Here is an 18,373-nt window from a genome sequence, read left to right on the forward strand (position 1 = left end):
TAGAACCTTGCTTTTTTCACCATTGAATTTCATTTTGTTAGATAGCGCCCAGTGTTCAAGTCTGTCCAGATCCTTCTGTATCCTAAGCCTGTCTTCTGGAGTGTTGGGTATTCCTGCCAGCTTCGTGTCGTCAGCAAATTTGATAAGTTCCCCATCTATCCCCTCATCCAAATCGTTGATGAAGATGTTGAAGAGCACTGGGCCCAGAACAGAGCCCTGGGGCACCCCACTACACACTTCCCTCCATGTAGCCAACACTCCAGAAGACAGGTTTAGGATACAGGAGGATCTGGACAGACTTGAACACTGGGCGCTATCTAACAAAATGAAATTCAATAGTGAAAAAAGTACATTTAAGCAAGAAAAACCAAATGCACAGGTATAGTATAGGGGGTACCTTGCTCAATAGTAGTAACTGTGAGAGGGATCTCGGAGTCCTAGTGGACAATCACCTAAATATGAGCCAGCAGTGTGCTGCAGCTGCCAAAAAAGCCAACACAGTGCTAGGCTGCATTAACAGAGGAATAGAATCAAGATCACGTGAAGTATTAATACCACTTTACAATGCCTTGATAAGGCCACACTTGGAATACTGCATCCACTTTTGGTCACCACGATGTAAAAAAGATGTTGAGACTCTAGAAAGAGTACAGAGAAGAGCAACAAAGATGATTAGGGGACTGGAGGCTAAAACATACGAAGAATAGTTGCTGGAATTGGGTATGTCTAGTTTAATGAAGAGAAGGACGAGGGGGGACATGATAGCAATATTCCAATATCTCAGGGGCTGCCACAAAGAAGAGGGAGTCAAGCTATTTTCCAAAGCGCCTGAAGGCAGGACAAGGAGCAACTGGTGGAAGCTAACCAAAGAGAGAAGCAACCTAGAACTAAGGAGAAACTTCCTGACAGTTAGAACAATTAACCAGTGGAACAACCTGCCTCCAGAAGCGGTGAATGCACCAACACTGGAAGTTTTAAAGAAGAAACTGGACAGCCATTTGTCCAAAATGGTATAGGATTTCCTGCCTGAGCAGGGGGTTGGACTAGATGACCTCCAAGGTCCCTTCCAACTTTATCATTATTATTATTATTAGATGCGGTTCCATTGAGGACCTCTCGCTGAGTACGGCCGGTCAGCCAGCTATGGATCCATCTGGTGGTGATGCTGTCTACCCCACATTTTTCTATCTTGTCAAGTAGTAGGTTGTGATGTACTTTATCAAATGCTTTACTGAAGTCCAAGTAAATTATGTCCACAGCATTCCTCTCATCCACTAATTTTGTCACTTGGTCAAAGAATGCAATAAGATTTGTCTGGCATTATCTATTTTTGACAAACCCATGTTGGCTTTTAGTAATGACTTTGTTTGCCTCTAGGTGTTCGTTGATTCGTTGTTTGATTATCTTTTCCAAGATCTTCCCAGGTATTGAGGTCAGGCTGATAGGTCTGTAATTTCCTGGGTCCATTTTTTTTCCTTTTTTGAGGATGGGAACTACAGCAGCTCTTTTCCAGTCCTCTGGTAGTTCCCCAGTGCTCCAGGATCTTTGAAAAATATTGTTCAGTGGTTCAGAAATCACATCTGCCAGTTCCTTGAGAACCTTGGGGTGTAATCCATCTGGTCCTGGTGATTTGAACTCGTCTAGGCTGGACAGGTGCTCACTTACCATTTTCTTGCCTATCTTAACTTGTGTTTCTATTCTATTTTTTATGGCACTATTTTTGATAGGTTGGTCTGTTTTTTCCCTTTGTGTAAAGACAGATGCAAAAAATGAGTTAAATAGTTCCGCTTTCTCCCTGTTGCTTGTCACCTTCTTGCCACTTTCACCCACTAATTGACCAATCATTTCCTTCACTTTTTTCTTGTTTTTTACATGTTGAAAGGAGCTTTTTTTATTATTTTTGACTTTGGTTGCAAGCCTTAGTTCATTTTGAGCCTTGGCTTTCCTCACTTCATCTTTGCAGGCTCGGGCTATTTGCTGATATTCTGACTTAGTTATGTGCCCCTCTTTCCACTTTCTATACTTGTCCTTTTTATCTTTCAATTTGTCAGAGAATTCTTTGTGCAGCCATGCTGGTTTCTTTTGAGAGCTGTTATTTTTCCTCTTTGTTGGTATTGTGCTAGGCTGGGCTTTTATTATCTCACTTTTCAAAATTTCCCAAACTTCTTGAGTTGTTTTCCCCTGGAGGATTCTCATCCATGGAATCCTTCCCAAACCCTCTCTAAGTTTATTGAAATTAGCTCTCTTGAAGTCCAAAACTCTAGTAACTGACACAAGATAACGAACACGAAGGTATTACAACTGAAGATTATAACGTACTAGTGAAGGAGGGTCCCAAGGATACCGAAGTTGTGGAAGATAGTAAAGTAGAGACAATCACTCTTAATCTAGGTTTTACCGATTAGGGGATCAAGGGAAGAGATGAAAAACCCTCTGTTTCAACAGACGATCCAAACGGTCCTTGAACTGTGGTGAACAACTTTGCTTTTCATGCAGTCATCCTCAATTTCCTTTCCTTTCTCCAGAAGGGATCATTTTGTATCAATCCTAAGTTAAGGACTTAGTAGATAGAACATAGAATAATAGAGCTGAAAGGGACCTTGGAGGTCTTCTAGTCCAACTCCCTGCTCAAGCATTTTAGACAAATGGTTGTCCAGTCCAGCCTCCAGTTATGGAGCACCCACAACGTCTGAATGCAAGTTATTCTATTGGTTAATTCCTCTCAGCGTTAGGAAATTTCTCCTTAGTTCTAGGTTGCTTCTCTTGGTTAGATTCCATCCATTGTTTCTTGTCTTGCCTATTGGTGGTTTGGAAAATAGTTTGACCCCTCTCTGTAGGTACCCCTCAAATATTGGAACACTGCTATCATGTTCTCCCTAGTCCTTCTTTTTATTAAACTAGACATACCCAATTCCTGCAACTATTCTTCGTATGTTTTAGCCTCACAGCCCCTTATCATCTTTGTTGCTCTTCTCTACACTCTTTCCAGAGTCTTAATATCTTTTTTTGTATTATGGTGACCAGAACTGGATGCAGTATTCCAAGTATGATCTTACTAAGGCTTTGTAAAGGGGTACTAGAATTTCACATGATCTTGATTGTATCCCTCTGTTATTACATCATAGGACTGTGTGTTGGCTTTTTTGGCAGCTGCAGCACACTCTTGGCTCATGTTTAAGGGATTGTCCACTAGGACTCCAACATCCCTTTCACAGTTACTGGCATTAAGCCAGGTTTCACCTAATCTATACCTGTACATTTGGTTTTTCTTACGCAAGTGTAAAACTTTACTTTTATCTACCTTGAATTTCATTTTGTTAGATAGGGCCTAGTGTTCAGTTTGATCATTTTGCATCAATCCTATCCTGTACGCAAGTTGCTTGATGTCTTGTGCTTATTGGTGTCCATTTAGCCACCTATGAATCAAAACTGATTTCAGGAAAACAATCACCTGTTCCGACTTACCTATGACGGTCAATTTTGCAGACACAATAGCATCTCTGGCAGCGAAGGTTATCTCCCCAGAGTGGAGAAGCTGAGCTTTTTTTAAGATGAGTTTATAAGTATTTCCTTCGACTTCAATTTTCCAATTTTCATTTGGTTGGATGTCTACGTCATTAATATACCAGGCAATCTCATGAACAGGTACTGCTTCACTTAACACGCAGCTAAAGACAGCTTGTTCCCCGGCACAGACGGTGACATCTGTCAGAGGCTGCAGGAATTCCAGTCTCCATCCTGAAACGATCAGAAATGACACCATCAATATTTTCAAAGCAAAGAAGAAATTGAGATTTTGGGAAACTTTGGGGGAAAGTAGGCTGATTAATAAAAAACCGAAATACAGGTAGTCCTCAACATGCAAAAGTTCATTTAGTGATCGTACTAAGTTATAACAGTACTGAAAAAGGGACTTATGATCATGTGAAGTATTAGTACCACTCTATAAAACCCTAGTAAGACCACACCTGGAATACTGCAGCCAATTTTGGTCACCATATCACAAAAAAAATGTTGAGAGTTTGGAAAAAATTCAAAGAAGAGCAACTAAGATGATCAAAGGCCTGGAGACTAAAATATACAAAGAATGGCTGCAGGACTTAGGTTTGGCTAGTCTAAAGAAAAGAAGAAATAGGGGAGACATGATAGCAGCATTCCAGTATTTGGGGGGCTGCCACAAAGCAGAGGGGATCAAACTATTCTCCAAAGTACCAGAGGGCAGGACAAGAAACAATGGTTGGAAACTGATAAAGGAGAGAAGCAACCTGGAATTAAGGAGAAACTTCCTAACAGTGAGGACAATTAACCAGTGGAACAGCTTGCCTACAGAAATTGTGGGTGCTCCATCACTGGAGGTTTTTAAGAAGAGACTAGACAGTCACTTGTCTGAGATGGTATACGTTCTCCTGCTTGAGCGGGAGGCTGGACTAGAAGACCTCCAAGGTCCCTTCCAGCTCCATTCTATTCTATTCTATTCTATTCTATTCTATTCTATTCTATTCTATTCTGTTCTGTTCTATTCTATTCTATTCTATTCTATTCTATTCTATTCTATTCTATTCTATTCTATTCTATTCTATTCTATCGTTTTTCACACTTACAACTGTTACAGCATCTCCATGGTGACAAGATCAAAATTCAGATGCTTGGCAATTAACTCATATTTATGATGGTCGTAGTGTCCCAGGGTCTTGTGATCCCCTTTTGTGACCTTCTGACAAGCAAAATCAATGGGGAAGCCAGATTCACTTAATAGCCATATTACTAACGTAACAACTGCATTGATTCACTTAACAGTTGTAGCAAGAAATGGGGTAAAACAACAAATATCTCACTTAGCAACATAAATTTTGGGCTCCATTATGGTTGTAAGTTGAGGACGATCTGTACATGACAATGGACCCCATTTCCCAGCTGTACTGCTAACTGGTGAAGTATCTCGGCTGCTATGCATGTTTATTGTGATTATTTTTATTGTTTTTTATTATCTTAGAATGTTTTTAGTATTTTAATTGTGATTTTCTTTTTAATTGTAAGCCATCCACACTTATTGACTGAGATGGGCAGCTTTAGAAAGATAGTCTTTGACTTACAACATTTTGTTTAATGAGCGCTCAAAATTACAACAGCACTGGAAAAAGAGAATTGTGACCATTTTTCACACTAATGACTATTGCAGCATCCTCATGGTCCTGTGATCGAAATTCAGACATTTGGCAACTGGCTCATATTTGTGACAGTTGCAGTGTCCTGGGGTCACTTCTGACAAGGAAAGTCAATGGGGAAGTCCCTGTCACTAACTTAACAATTGCGGTGATTCACTTAACAACTGTGGCAAGAAAGATCGTAAAATGGGGCAAAACTCACTTAACAAGTGTCTCACTTAGCCACAGAAATTTTGGGCTCAGTTGTGGCCATAAGTCGAAGACTACCTGTATCTGATTGTTTTGTGCAGCAAGATATTTGATTGTCACCTTTGACGGTCAAGAAAGCAGACGTGACCACATCGCTCGCTTGGAAAGAAACCCTGCAGCTGTCTTGGACTTTGAGGTTCTTCAGAAGCAGAAGATGGCGGAGTCCATTTTCAAAATAAACCAATTCCACATTTTCGGACGTTTTTGCCGGCACATCATCGATCAGCCAGTTATAATTGTAGATTTCTGGTTTGGATAGATAACATTCAAAAAGGGCTTCCCCTCCTTCCATCGCATCCACGTTCTCAAGGCCCTGGATGACTGTATTCTTGGCTGTTAGGACAAAACAAATTAATGGAATTAATAAGAAAAAGGCCTCAATCCCTGACTTTCCCATCATATGTATAGTCCTCGCCTTGCGACTCTTTGTTTAGAGACTGTTTGAAGTTACAACAGCACTGAAAAAGGGACTTAGGACCAATTCTCATGACCGTTGTAGCATCCCCACGGTCATGTGATCAAAATTCAGGTGCTTGCAGTTAATTCATAGATATGACGGTTACAGCATCCCAGGGTCATGTGTTCACCATTTGTGACCTTCTCATACAGCTCCTGATTAGCAAAATCAAGGGAGAAACCAGATTCACTCAACGGCTGCCTGATTTATTTAACAATCGCAGGGATTCACTTAAAAACCATGGCAAAAAAGGTCATAAAATGAAGCATGGCTCACTTAATAATTGCCTTGCTTAGCAACATAAATGTTGGGTTCAATTGTAGTTGTAGTTGAGGACTACCCATACAGCATTTAAGTTAGCTGGAAATTATTATATATTAATGTAATATATTGTAAAATTATAACATAACATAACATAATATAATATCTTTAGGCAGATTGCAAACTTGGTTGTTTGCAATATTTTTGAGTTATATTCAAAAAATGAAGTGACCATCATCTTTAGCTGAAATTCAACCTTCATTTTGATGTAGGTTAAGAGTTTTGAACAGGGGAAAGTTTTCATTGGATTGCTAAATGCACAGGAATAGGATCAGACTTAGGAGCTTCTGAGAGGGGGGTCAAATGCTGCACATATTTTTAAAAAAACATAGTTTAATTTCATGGTTGCATCCTTGTTGAATTTTCTTCCTTATGCAGATGTCGCCAATTAGGATCATAACATTGTAAAGAAGAAGTAATCCTACACTAAGGTTTGGCTCAGCCAGATTTCAATCAAGGGCAAAATAAGGGCTCGAATCAAGAAAAAAAAATCATTCACACACATACATAAATGTTGTGTGTGACAATGAGTAAAAGTAAAGGTAAACCCTGTGTGTGTGTTCATGAGGACACAAGGAAGTGACAACAGACTGCACATGTTGCTTTGATACCCATGGAGATTTCCTCTTTAATTATGCTTTTCTTATGCCATAAAAACATTTCTGTAAAGAACTGTGAGTAATCCCAGTGAAACTCAAGCCTCAGATGTTTGTTTGTTCATGTCTTGCCTTTATTATGTTTTTATAAAAAACTCAAAGCGACAAACATATCTAATACTCCTTCTCCTCCTATTTTCCCCATAATAACCCTGTGAGGTGGGCTGGGGTGAGAAAGAGGGACTGGCTCAAAGTCACCCAGCTGGCTTTTGGGCCTATGGTGGGACTAGAACTCACCATCTCCTGGTGATTGGCCCAAAGTCAGCCAGATATCTTTCATGGCTAAGGCGAGACTAGAATTCAGTATCTCCTGGTGACTGGTCCAAAGTTGCCCAGACACCTTTCATGCCTAAGGCTGGACTAGAACTTACCATTGCCTAATGATTGGCTCAAAGTTGTCCAGCCAGCTTTCCTGCCTAAGGAGGGACTAGAACTCACTGTCTCCTGGTTAATGGCTTAAAGTTCCCCAGTCAGTTTTCATGCCTAAAGCAGGACTAGAACTCACAGTCTCCCGGTTTCTAACCTGGTGCCTTAACCTCTACTTGATCTTGGCTGGTGCAGAGACTGTAAGCATGACCTGAAGCATGCGGTACAATTATGTTTTTTTAATGTCCATAATAAAAGGCATAATTTGATCTTTCTTTTTATCATCACAAAGCTTTACCCAAGTGACTTTATTTAAAAATGGGTCATTGTGTTTTTACAGAATTCAAAGCAACCTGGCAGCCAAGCATTAAAAAAATATAATGCAAGCAATAAAATCATTAAAAAATTTAAATAACCTCAGATCAGTAGACAAGCCAAACAAAAAAAACATATTTAATAAAATATGACTTTCAAAAGCTTCAGCTCCGAGTAAGAGCAGATGACAATTAAGCTTGCAATGACACAGAGCAATTACAAAATGTTTTAGGCTGCTCAAATTCATTGCTGAGTTATCCTTACAACAGCCTTGCAAGGTAGGCCAGGATTCCTGTTCTCCAACTGTGTACCGGACCATTGAATTGCTGACACTGACATGCATTAAGAAAACTCTTCATGGTCGCAATGCAAATTCAGCCAGTAATTTTCCCAGCTATCTGGTTCTCTCTGAATTTATTTTATGCAGTTAGTATGTTGCCAAAATTAAGGGCAGATAGAAGAAATCAAACCAAGTGTGTTTGGAAAATGCAGGCAAGTTAAAATCTGCATCACCTCAAAATTCTCATCAATCATCTGAGTTTCTTTGTGACAGCTAAGAGCCCAAAAATTTAATACAAATGCTTAATAATAGAAGATAATATTTGTAGTTCGGGGTTGAACTGCAGGGTCTTTGGTGCCCTCGAAAATTGATCGTTTTCACAACCCAACTAGGTAACATCATCAGTGCTAAAAGTGAAGGACGTTCTAGCTTCTAGCACTGATGATGTTACCTAGTGGAACGTCTGCAAGAAAACCAACCAGCTCAGAGAGCACCAAGGACCCCACAGTCATTTTCCTCCTCCTCCTCCTCCTCCTCCTCCTCCTCCTCTCCACATACCCCACTTCCTTCTAGCACTGATGATATAACCTAGTTGGGTCATGAAACGTCTGCAACAAAAAAAAAACAAGTTCACAGCACACCAAGGACCCCACAGTCCTCCTCCTCCTCTTCCTCTCCACAAACCCCACTCCCTTCTAGCACTGATGATATAAACTAGTTGGGTCATGAAATGCCTGCAACAAAAAAACCAAAGCACACCAAGGACCTCACAGTCCTCCTCCTCCTCCCCACAAACCCACTCCCTTCTAGCACTGAAGATGTAACCAAGTTGGGTCATGAAACATCTGCAAGAAAACAACCAAGCTCAGAGAGCCACAATAACCCTGCATGAATGCTTATGTTCCTACATAAGGTTTTCCTGTTCCCCAATGCCGGCTAAAATTGTTATTTGGACCCTTTGTAACGAAAAATCTCTTCTTGCTCTTTGATTTCCAAAAAGCTAGTCGCTTAACCAGGGGAATGCCTTCGCCTCCAGAGGTTGTGGGTACTCCAACACTGGAGGTTTTTAAGAAGAGATTGGACAGCCATTTGTCTGGAATGGTATAGAGCCTCCTGTGTGAGCTAGAAGACCTCCAAGATCCCTTCCAACTCTGTTATTTTGTTATTCTGGTATGGGTCACCAAAAGGAAGTTGGTTTGGGCCTCGTGTCAGCTGCAGCGGTGTTCCCATGATCATCTTCTTCCATTGTGGTTGACCTCACCTTGAACATCAAGCATGGCCTCCACTTTGGTGCCTCCAGCTTCACAAGAGTAAATCCCCGTGTCACCAGGAAGAGCCGGCTTGATTTTCAGTCTGGCCACGTTCCAGTCCTGCTCAACCACAACTCGCTGGCCGTCTGCCCAAAGAGGCTGGTCATCCTTCTTCCAAACGGCCTGCACCGGCCGAGAATATTGGCAGATGAATTCTGCGGTCCCGTCTTCTTCCAGGGTTAGGTCCTGCATGGGGCTGACCACTTCGATGGTCGGATCTGTCAACCGATAGGTCAGGTGTTAGTGCAGGCTTGGGGGAATATTTTTTGCTTTTAAAGGAGGACCCTCAGCGAGTTGTGTGAAAGCAGGGATCAGAAGCACTCTTTAGTTTGCTAAGGTGGTTTAATGCTTGCTTGGCTCAGCGATGAAAATGATAGAAGCACATAGGTTAGCTAAGGGGGGCAGCAAATCATCAGTGACCGAGTGGCTGAAAGCAGTTTTGCCTAACTCAGGAATATGGACTGCAACTCCCAGAATTCTTCAGCCAATGTGGAGATTGCAGAGAATTCTGGGAGCTGAGCTATTGACAAAGCTGGCCAGGTTAAGTCCTTTTTCCTAACACCATAGTCCTAGACTTACAACCTTTTGTTTAGTGACCATTCAAAGTTACCACAGCAATGAAGAAAGTGACTTTAGACTGGTTCTCGCACTTACGATTTGTTGCAGCATCCCCATGATCATGTGATCAACATTCAGATGCTTCGCAACTGGTTCATATTTAAGACAATTGCAATGTTCCAGGGGTCATGTGATCTGATCCCAATGGTGGTCGTAAGCCGAGGACTATCTACTGACAATACTATACCTGAATTAGTTACTGTGCTCAGATGGATATTTATGCATCTCTGAAAATCTCCCGTTTGAATCACCTTTGCCTGTGGCTATATTTTGTTATTAATTAAATTTGTATGCTGTCCCTCTTGCTATCAAGAGACCCTATTCGTGACTGGCTCACTCGCAAATGACAACCACCAAACAAAATTGAACTGAAAACCATTTTGTCAAAATCGTTTCATCTGCCCTGCAAAAGTTTCCAGAAGCACCTAAAACCAGATACGCATTTATTTTATTTATTAAACTTTTATGCCGCCAATATTTATGACAGTTCGGCAGATCCAGCAACGGGAAAGCACAGATGCTCCTAAATCTATTACATGCCATTGTAAGCCTTCCAGAATCACTTCAGATTAGCGAGGCAGGCAGCATATAAATTTAAGAAATAAATAAATATCTTCCAAGGACAGTGAGTAAGGTACAGGATTGTGCTTAAGGTGGTGGTGCCTAGTGGTTAATGCATTCCTTCCAGGAGCTGTTTTGCAGGAATTGGTTAGGAGTCCAGTGACAAAGGAACAAGCGCAGCATGGTGGTCGCCTGACACGGAAAGCCTGAAATACCTTTGATTAATAATTTAGCCGAGGATATCAGAGAACCTGCTCGGAAGATCACTGTTCCTGAATCATTGAGACCCAGGTCTTTTAAGGTCAGCGTGTGAATGGTCCCATCTTGCATCGAGATTTGATTTGCAGGGCTGTTGTGAAGAGGGGAGCCGTCCAGCCACCACTGTGCCTTTTGTGTTCCAGATCGGGAGAGCTCGCAGATAAAAGTAGCCGATTCCCCGGCAAAAATATCCGTGTTCTTTAAACCAGAAACTATCTGTATTTCCTCTTCTGTGTAACAGAGGAAGAGAATGCATGCAACGGAGGTGTGAAAACGGACTGTCTTTGTGTTCCTACTCATCTGACAACATGAAACGTTTCGCAAGGAGAGATGTTGCAAAATTAGCACCCAAGATTAAAACTCTGCAAACTTACTCTGAAAGCTACAAAAGTACAGGAGTCCTCATCTTACACCCATTTGTTTAGTGACCAAAGTTACAACGACACTGAAAAAAGTGACTTATGACTGGTCCTAGCATTTATGACCATTGCAGTATCCCCATTGTCACGTGATAACAAAATTCAGATGCTTGCGAACCAGTATTCCAGCATCATGTATTACCTTTTATGACCTTCCCAATCAGCTTCTGATAAGCAAAATTGGTGAGAAAAGCTGGATTCACTTAACAACCATGCGATTCACTTAACAACAGCAGTGATTCACTTAACAACCATGGCAAAAAAAATTATAAATCAGGGGCACCTCACTTAGCAACTGCCTTGCTTAGCAAACGGGTCAATTTTGGTTATACTCGTATTTTCCGGATTATAAGATGACTTTCTAAACCCTGAAAATCTTCTCAAAAGTCGGGGGTCGTCTTATACGCCCAGTTGTCTTATAAGCCAGAAAATACGGGTATTCTATTTTATTCCTTTACACTTGTGGTTTGGCATATTACTCATCAAGTTCTCTCCCCCCCCCCTCTCTCTCTTGCTCAAACTCTATATTTTAACTGGAAAAGTTGGGGGGTCGTCTTATACGCCCAGTCTTATACGCCGGAAAATACGGTAAGTTGCGGACTACCTGTCATCATATTATCTTTTTTATTTCTGTTCTGATTTTTCACAAAGTCGGCACGATACAGCTCTAAGCTTAACTTTTCAAAATCACCCAAAATCACACATTAATCCCTTTTTTAAAGCAATCTCACACCAGAACTGCAGAAGCAAACTGCAGTAAGCATCCTACATGTTAGTCATCTGTACAACGATGATTTACACACTAAAGAGATATTTCATTTGCGATCGTTCATTTTTCAGATCTACTGAACTTCCCAGTGACTATGTTAGAAAGATTGATTTGCCTCCAAACCTAGTTTAATAACAGGAAAAGGCACAAAACAGATGCGTAAGTTTCACTTTCATGTATAGAAATAACTTGCCCTTAAAAACTTGAAAATAAAAAGGAATTCCCTATTCCAGTGGTGGCGAACCTATGACACGGGTGCCAGAGGTGGCACTCAGAGCCCTCTCTGTGGGCACGGGCGTCATCGCCCCAGTCCTAGGCCTTCAGCTGGGTTTTATAAAACCTTTTCACTTTAGGTTCAATCAGTCAATTTCAACTTCTCGCGGGGAAAAAAAAAGTTCTCACAAAGTCGGAATTGATTGATTGAACTTTTTAGTCCCACCCAGTCTGCCGTTACCACCGCAGCCATGCCCACCCAATTGGCCATGCCCACCCAATGGGCCACACCCACCCGGCACTCGACGATGCATGTGGGTTTTGGGTTGCAGTTTGGGCACTCAGCCTCTAAAAGGTTCGCCATCACTGCCCTAGTCTATGTAGCAATGGAATAATAGCCTATGTCAAGGTCCACTAATTGTTATCACTGATAGGAAATGTCTCCTTACTTCTAGGTTGGATTTCTCTTTGATAATCTTCCACCCTGTTGCTTCTTATCCTCTCCTCAGGTGCTTTGGAGAATAGAATGACAGAATAACAGAGTTGGAAGACATCTTAGAGGTCTTTTAGTTCAACCCTCTCCTTGAGGAGGAGACTCTATTCCATTCTGGACAAATGGTTGTCCAATCTCTTCTTTAAAATCTCCATGTTGGATCACCCACAACTTCTGGAGGCAAGCTGTTCCACTGGTTAATTGTCCTCCCTGTTAGGAAGTTTCTCCTTAATTCCAGGTTGCTTCTCTCCCTGATTAGTTTCCATTTGTTACTTCTTGTCTTGCTTTCAGATGCTTTGGAGAATAAGTTGACCCCCCCTTCTTCGTTGCAACGCTTCAAATATTTGAAGACTGCTATCATGTCACCCCTAGTCCTTCTCTTCATTACACAGTTCCTGCAACCATTCATCATATGCTTTAGCCCCCTACCCCCTGATCATCTTTATTGCTCTGCCCTTACACCCCTTCTGGAGTCTCCATCTTTTTTTGTAAATTTGGTGACCACAACAGGACACAGCATTCCAAGTGTGGTCTTACCCAGTGCAGTATAAATCCGCCCTAATACTTTACAAGATCTTGATACTATCTCTCTGTTGATGAGGTTGACAACATCAAATCAACTGGCTGTACAAAATACAGATAAGAACTAGGGACGCACCTTGTACATATACCGAGGCTGTGGACAGCTCGTCTCCAGTGCTGCACGTGTATGATCCACAATCCTCCGGTTCCACGTCATGGATGATCAGCTCAACCGTGGTGCCCCTCTGCTTCATCTCGTACTTGGCGCCGGGCCGCAGAATGAGGGACCCTTTCCGCCACTCAATGGGTGTGTCGGGACTTGAGATCTTGCCACACAGGACAGCTTTCCCTCCGGTTTCCAACTCAATGTTCTGTAATCCTTCTTCAAAAAAGATGGGTAACACTACCAGGGAGAAATGAAACAAAAGTGTTGTGATGCCTCCAAAGCCCTTTGCAGACATTAAATGATACCTCTACAGGTTTGGTTTTTTTTGTGTCAGAAGCATCACAATGAAAATAAGGCATACTACAGATAGTCCTCAACTTATGACCTAAATTCAGCCCCAAATTTTTGTTGCTTAGAGAGACATGTGAGATTTGCCCTATTTTATGACTTTTTTGCCACCATTGTTAAGTGAACCACTGCAGTTGTTAAGTTAGTAACATGTTTGCCGAGTGAATCTGGCTTCCCCATTGACTTTGCTTGTCAGAAAAGGGGATCACCTAACCCCAGAACACCACAACTGTCATAAGTAAGAGTCAGTTGCCAAGTTTCCAAATTTTGATCACCTGACCATGGGAATGCTGCAACGGTTGTAAATGTAAAAAATGGCCATAAGTCACTTTTTTCAATGACAATGTAACTTTGAACCATCACTAAGTCAAGGACATAAAATTTAAAAAATAAAATACAAGATTAAAATATGTACAAGCTAAACAGATTTTGCCCATAAACATCATTTGTGTTCTGCCATGCTGCCGTGAGGTCCTTAAGTGAACACCAATCAGGGCCCAAATGTGTTGTTGTCTTCATGTCACCACAATCTCAAAGAGCAGAAGCGACTGGATAGCCCCATTTGTACAGATTATCTCTGGATCTTGTTGTACCTGTGCTCAGTCTATAGGTAGTCCTCAAATTACAGCCGTTTGTTTAGCACTAAAGTTAATCAAAGTTACAACAGCACTGAAAGGAGTGATGGATGACTGGTCCTCACACTTATGACTGTCACAACATCCATACCAAAATTGGGTGCTAGGCAACAGGCAAATATTTACAAAAGTTGCAACAACCCATGGTCCCATTTATCACCATTTATGATCTTCCTAGCTGGCTTCCAATAAGCAAAATCATTGGGGGAAGCAGATTTGCTTAATGATTACTTGATTTACTTAACAGTCTCACTGGTTCACTTAACAACCCTGACAAAAAAGGTTATAGAATAGGCTTGACTCACTTAACAACTATCAAGCTCAGCAGTGGAAATCCTGGTACCAATTGTGATTGTAAGTTGACGACTATCGGTATAATTCCCATCAAATTCATACATTGGAGAAAACAACCAAACTCAGAGAGCACAAAAGACTTCACAGTTCAACCCCAAGCTACAAATACTCTATAGAGCAGGGGTGTCAAACTCAATTTCATTGAGGGCCGCATCAGCATTGCGGTTGCCCTTGGGGGGCCAGGTGGGTGTGGCCAGGATGGGTGCGGCCTACTGGGTGGGCGTGGATGGAGTGGGTGTGGCCTACTGAGTGGGCATGGCCAGATCTACCTCGTTCGTGTCAAGGGTACCTATGGGGGGGCTGGGCAGGAGTGGGACAGATCTGAGGGTCTCTGGCAGAAGGGGGTGGGACCGGGGCAAACGCCAAGGCATGGTCCATTTCTTCATTCCTCACAGAGGGTGACACCTCCCCAGCATGCACCCAGGGGGCGGGGGCGACGCAGCAGGGGCTGGTTCCTCACTGTTTTAGAGGGCCTTATGGAGCTAAGACTGAATGCGTTTCAGCACAGATGGCCACCACAAAATTGTACATTGGCTCCCGGCCGGCCTGGGCCGGGGCCAAGGCAGAGGGGGCCGTTCCCTCACTGTTTCCAGGATGGCTTCGCAGGCCACATGAAACCACTTTGCGGGCCTCATCCGGCCCCCGAGCCTTATGTTTGATATGTCTGCTGTAGATGTCGCTGGAAGTTGCGCAACATTCCCTACCTTTGACCTTCACGGTGGCAGTGGTCTGCTGGTCTCCTGAATGGCAGGTATAATCGCCGTCGTCCTGAACTTCCAGATCATAAATGAGAAGCTCGGCAAAGTTCCCTTCTTGTCTGATCTCATACTTCTCACTCAACTGAAGCTTGGTGTTTCCTTTTTTCCATACCACAGGTACCATCGGCTTGGACAACTCACAACACAAGGACACAGTGTTCCCTACTTCAACCTCCTTGCTCTGTAAACCTCGCTTGAAGAGCACCGGCAAAGCTGAAAGAGAGGCAGACACTAAAAGAGACCTTGTTGAGTGACAGCCCACCAACCAGATCACAGAATAACAGAGTGGGAAGGCACATTCGAGGTCTTCTAGTCCAACCCCCTCCTCAAGCAGGAGACCCTATACCATTTCAGACAAATGGCTGTCCAGTCTCTTCTTAAAACCCTCCAGTGATGGAGCACCCACAACTTCTGGAGACAAGTCGTTCCACTGATTAATTGTTCTCACTGTCAGGAAATTTCTCCTTAGTTCCAGGTTGCTTCTCTCCCTGATTTGTTTCCATCCATTGTTTCTTGTCTTGTTTTCTGGTGCTTTGGAGAATAGAATCATAAAATAACAGAGTTGAAGGATACCTTGGAGATCCTCTAGTAGTCCAACCCCCTGCTCAAACAGGAGACCCTATACCATTTTAGACAAATGGCTGTCCAATCTTTTCTTGAAAACCTCCAGAGATGGAGCACTCACAACTTCTGGTGGCAAATTGTTCTCACTGTCAGGAAATTTCTCCTTAGTTCTAGGTTGGTTCTCTCCTTGATTAGTTTCCATCTGTTGCTTCTTGTTCTGCCTTCAGGTGCTTTGGAGAATAACTTGACTCCCTCTTCTTTATGGCAGCCTCTCAAATACTGGAACATTGCTATCATGTCACCCTAGTCCTTCTCTTCATTAAACTAGACATACCCAATTCCAGCAACCGTTCTTTATATGTTTTAGCCTCCAGTCCCCTGATCATCTTTGTTGCTCTTCTCTGCACTCTTTCTAAAGTCCCAACATCTTTTTTCTGTCGTGGCGACCAAACCTGCATGCTGTATTCCAGGTGTGGCCTTACCAACTGCAGTGATTCGCTTAACAAATGTGGCAAAAAAGTCGTAAAATGGGCCAAAACTCGCTTAACAAATTTCTCACTTAACAACATAAATTTTGGGCTCAATTATGATCATAGGTTGAGGAGTACCTGTAGTTCTCCAATGGCTACACTCACCTTTAACTTTTAGCTTGGCGGTGGTTTTCTTGTCAGCTGCAATGCAGATATATTCTCCTGAGTCTTCTGGGACCACATCATGGATGATCAAAGTGTAGGCATTGCCTTCAATCTTAACTTCAAACTTCTGGCTGGGCTGGATCAGGGATGATCCCTTTCTCCACTCCACTGGGATCCCAGGTTTGGAAAGCTCACAGCGGAAGGTTGCCATGCCGTTTTCGTCTATTTCTGCATTCTCCAGTTTTTTTAGGAAGGTTATTGGTGCAACTACAGAGAGGCAGAAGAGACTTTTATTGAGCATATAGACTGTAAAAGTCATCTCCAATGTACAGGTAGACTTCAACTTACAACAATTTGTTTAGTGAACGTTTCAAAGTTATAATGGCTTTGAAAAAAGTTACTTATGACTTTTCACACAACCATTGCAACACCCCTAATGTCACATGATCAAAATTCAGAAGCTTCGCAAGTGACTCATATTTGTGATGGTTGCAGTCATGTGGTCTATTTTGGTAACATTCTGACAAGCAAAGTCAACGAGGAGAGGCAGATTCATTTAGCAAATAAGTTACTAACTGAACTACAGTAATTCACTTAACAACTGTGGCAAGAAAGTTTGTAAAATGAGGCAAATTTCACTTAACAAATTTCTCATAAATTTTGGGCTCGATTGTGGTCATAGGTCATGGACTACCTATACAATATAAGAGCTGTAATGGCCACTGTGTAGGACAACCAGGCAAAAGATCGCAAAATGCATCCATCAACACCAACAGCCCTTCAGAAGACACAATGAAAACTCCTTAATTGGACACAGTAACTGGGAAAATATCAGCATCCTAGAACAAGCCAAGCCCCCAAATGCTAGAGAATTCTTGGAAGACTGGCATTCAGACAAATTGGCCATCAACAGGCACAATGAGATAAAGGACATCTACACACCATTCAAAAGTGAGGATCAAAAAGCTAAACGATCACAATAACTCCTTGCCAGCAATCAATTCTCAGATGAGCCAAAATTAATAACAAGGTTGACACTGGATCAAAAATCAAGAAGTAAACAATGCCCCAATCAAGGAAATATCAACTCAGACAAACTAGCTATTAGTAAATAACAGCCTAATCAAGAAATCACCAAGAACATTACACTGGCAGGGTAAACCACTTGTATATAAAGAGAGAGAGAGCAACCCCAGTCCCTTCAAGCATTGATGACGCTACCTAATTGGGTTAGGGTTAGAGTTAGGGTGAAATGTCTGCTAGAAAACAACAAAGTTCAGTCCATTGTCATGGACTCCACAGTTGTTCTCTTCCTCCCCCTCCCTCTCCCCCTCTCCCTTCCTTCCTTCCCTTCCTTCCTTCCTTCCTTCCTTCCTTCCTTTCCTCCTCCTCCTCCTCCTACTACTACTATTACTACTACTACTACTATCGTGATTGCCAACCTCATCTTGATTTTTTTTGATCCACATCTTCCCATGGTTGTACCTGTGGAAGATCAAGGTCCATCTGAACGACTGACTAACTTACCTTGCACCAATAACTGAGCCTGTGTTGAATTCTGACCAACTTGGAAACTGATGGTGCTGGAGTCTTCAAGGGTGACTTTTCGGAGAATGAGCGTGTGAATTTTGCCTTCCATGGCAATTTGGTTCATTTCATTGGATTGCAGAGGCACACCTGCCAAACTCCATTGCACATTTTTGGCCTTCTCACAAGAAACCACACAGCGAAACATAGCATCCTCTCCTTCAAGAAGGGTGAGGTCTTTCAATTTTTCTTCTATGGTGGCTGGTATTTCTACAATTCAAAGAGAGAAGTTTTTATTTCATTTGTTTCCCTGGGAATTTACATCCCATTGTTACATCCTGCTATATTTTTGCAGACGTTTCATGACCCAATTAGTTAATATCATCAGTGCTGCAAGGAAGTGGGGATTGCAGA

At 42.2% G+C, this 18,373-nt stretch overlaps 1 protein-coding gene across 1 annotated transcript in view; it reads right to left on the minus strand.

Annotated features, from left to right (window-relative positions):
- The window catches only part of LOC107285997 (obscurin), a 190,237-nt gene that overhangs the window by 55,793 nt on the left and 116,071 nt on the right, over positions 1-18,373 (minus strand). The window contains exons 58-60 of the mRNA XM_029283797.1: positions 17,960-18,229; positions 5,475-5,747; positions 3,466-3,738 (exon numbers count right to left, since the gene is read on the minus strand). Of these exons, the coding sequence (XP_029139630.1) occupies positions 3,466-3,738; positions 5,475-5,747; positions 17,960-18,229 (816 nt within the window). The remainder of the gene's footprint in view (positions 1-3,465; positions 3,739-5,474; positions 5,748-17,959; positions 18,230-18,373) is intronic.

The sequence above is a fragment of the Protobothrops mucrosquamatus genome, unplaced genomic scaffold, assembly GCF_001527695.2.
Source record: "Protobothrops mucrosquamatus isolate PMUCROS unplaced genomic scaffold, P.Mucros_1.0 scaffold235, whole genome shotgun sequence".
In the NCBI taxonomy this organism is placed as follows: domain Eukaryota; kingdom Metazoa; phylum Chordata; class Lepidosauria; order Squamata; family Viperidae; genus Protobothrops; species Protobothrops mucrosquamatus.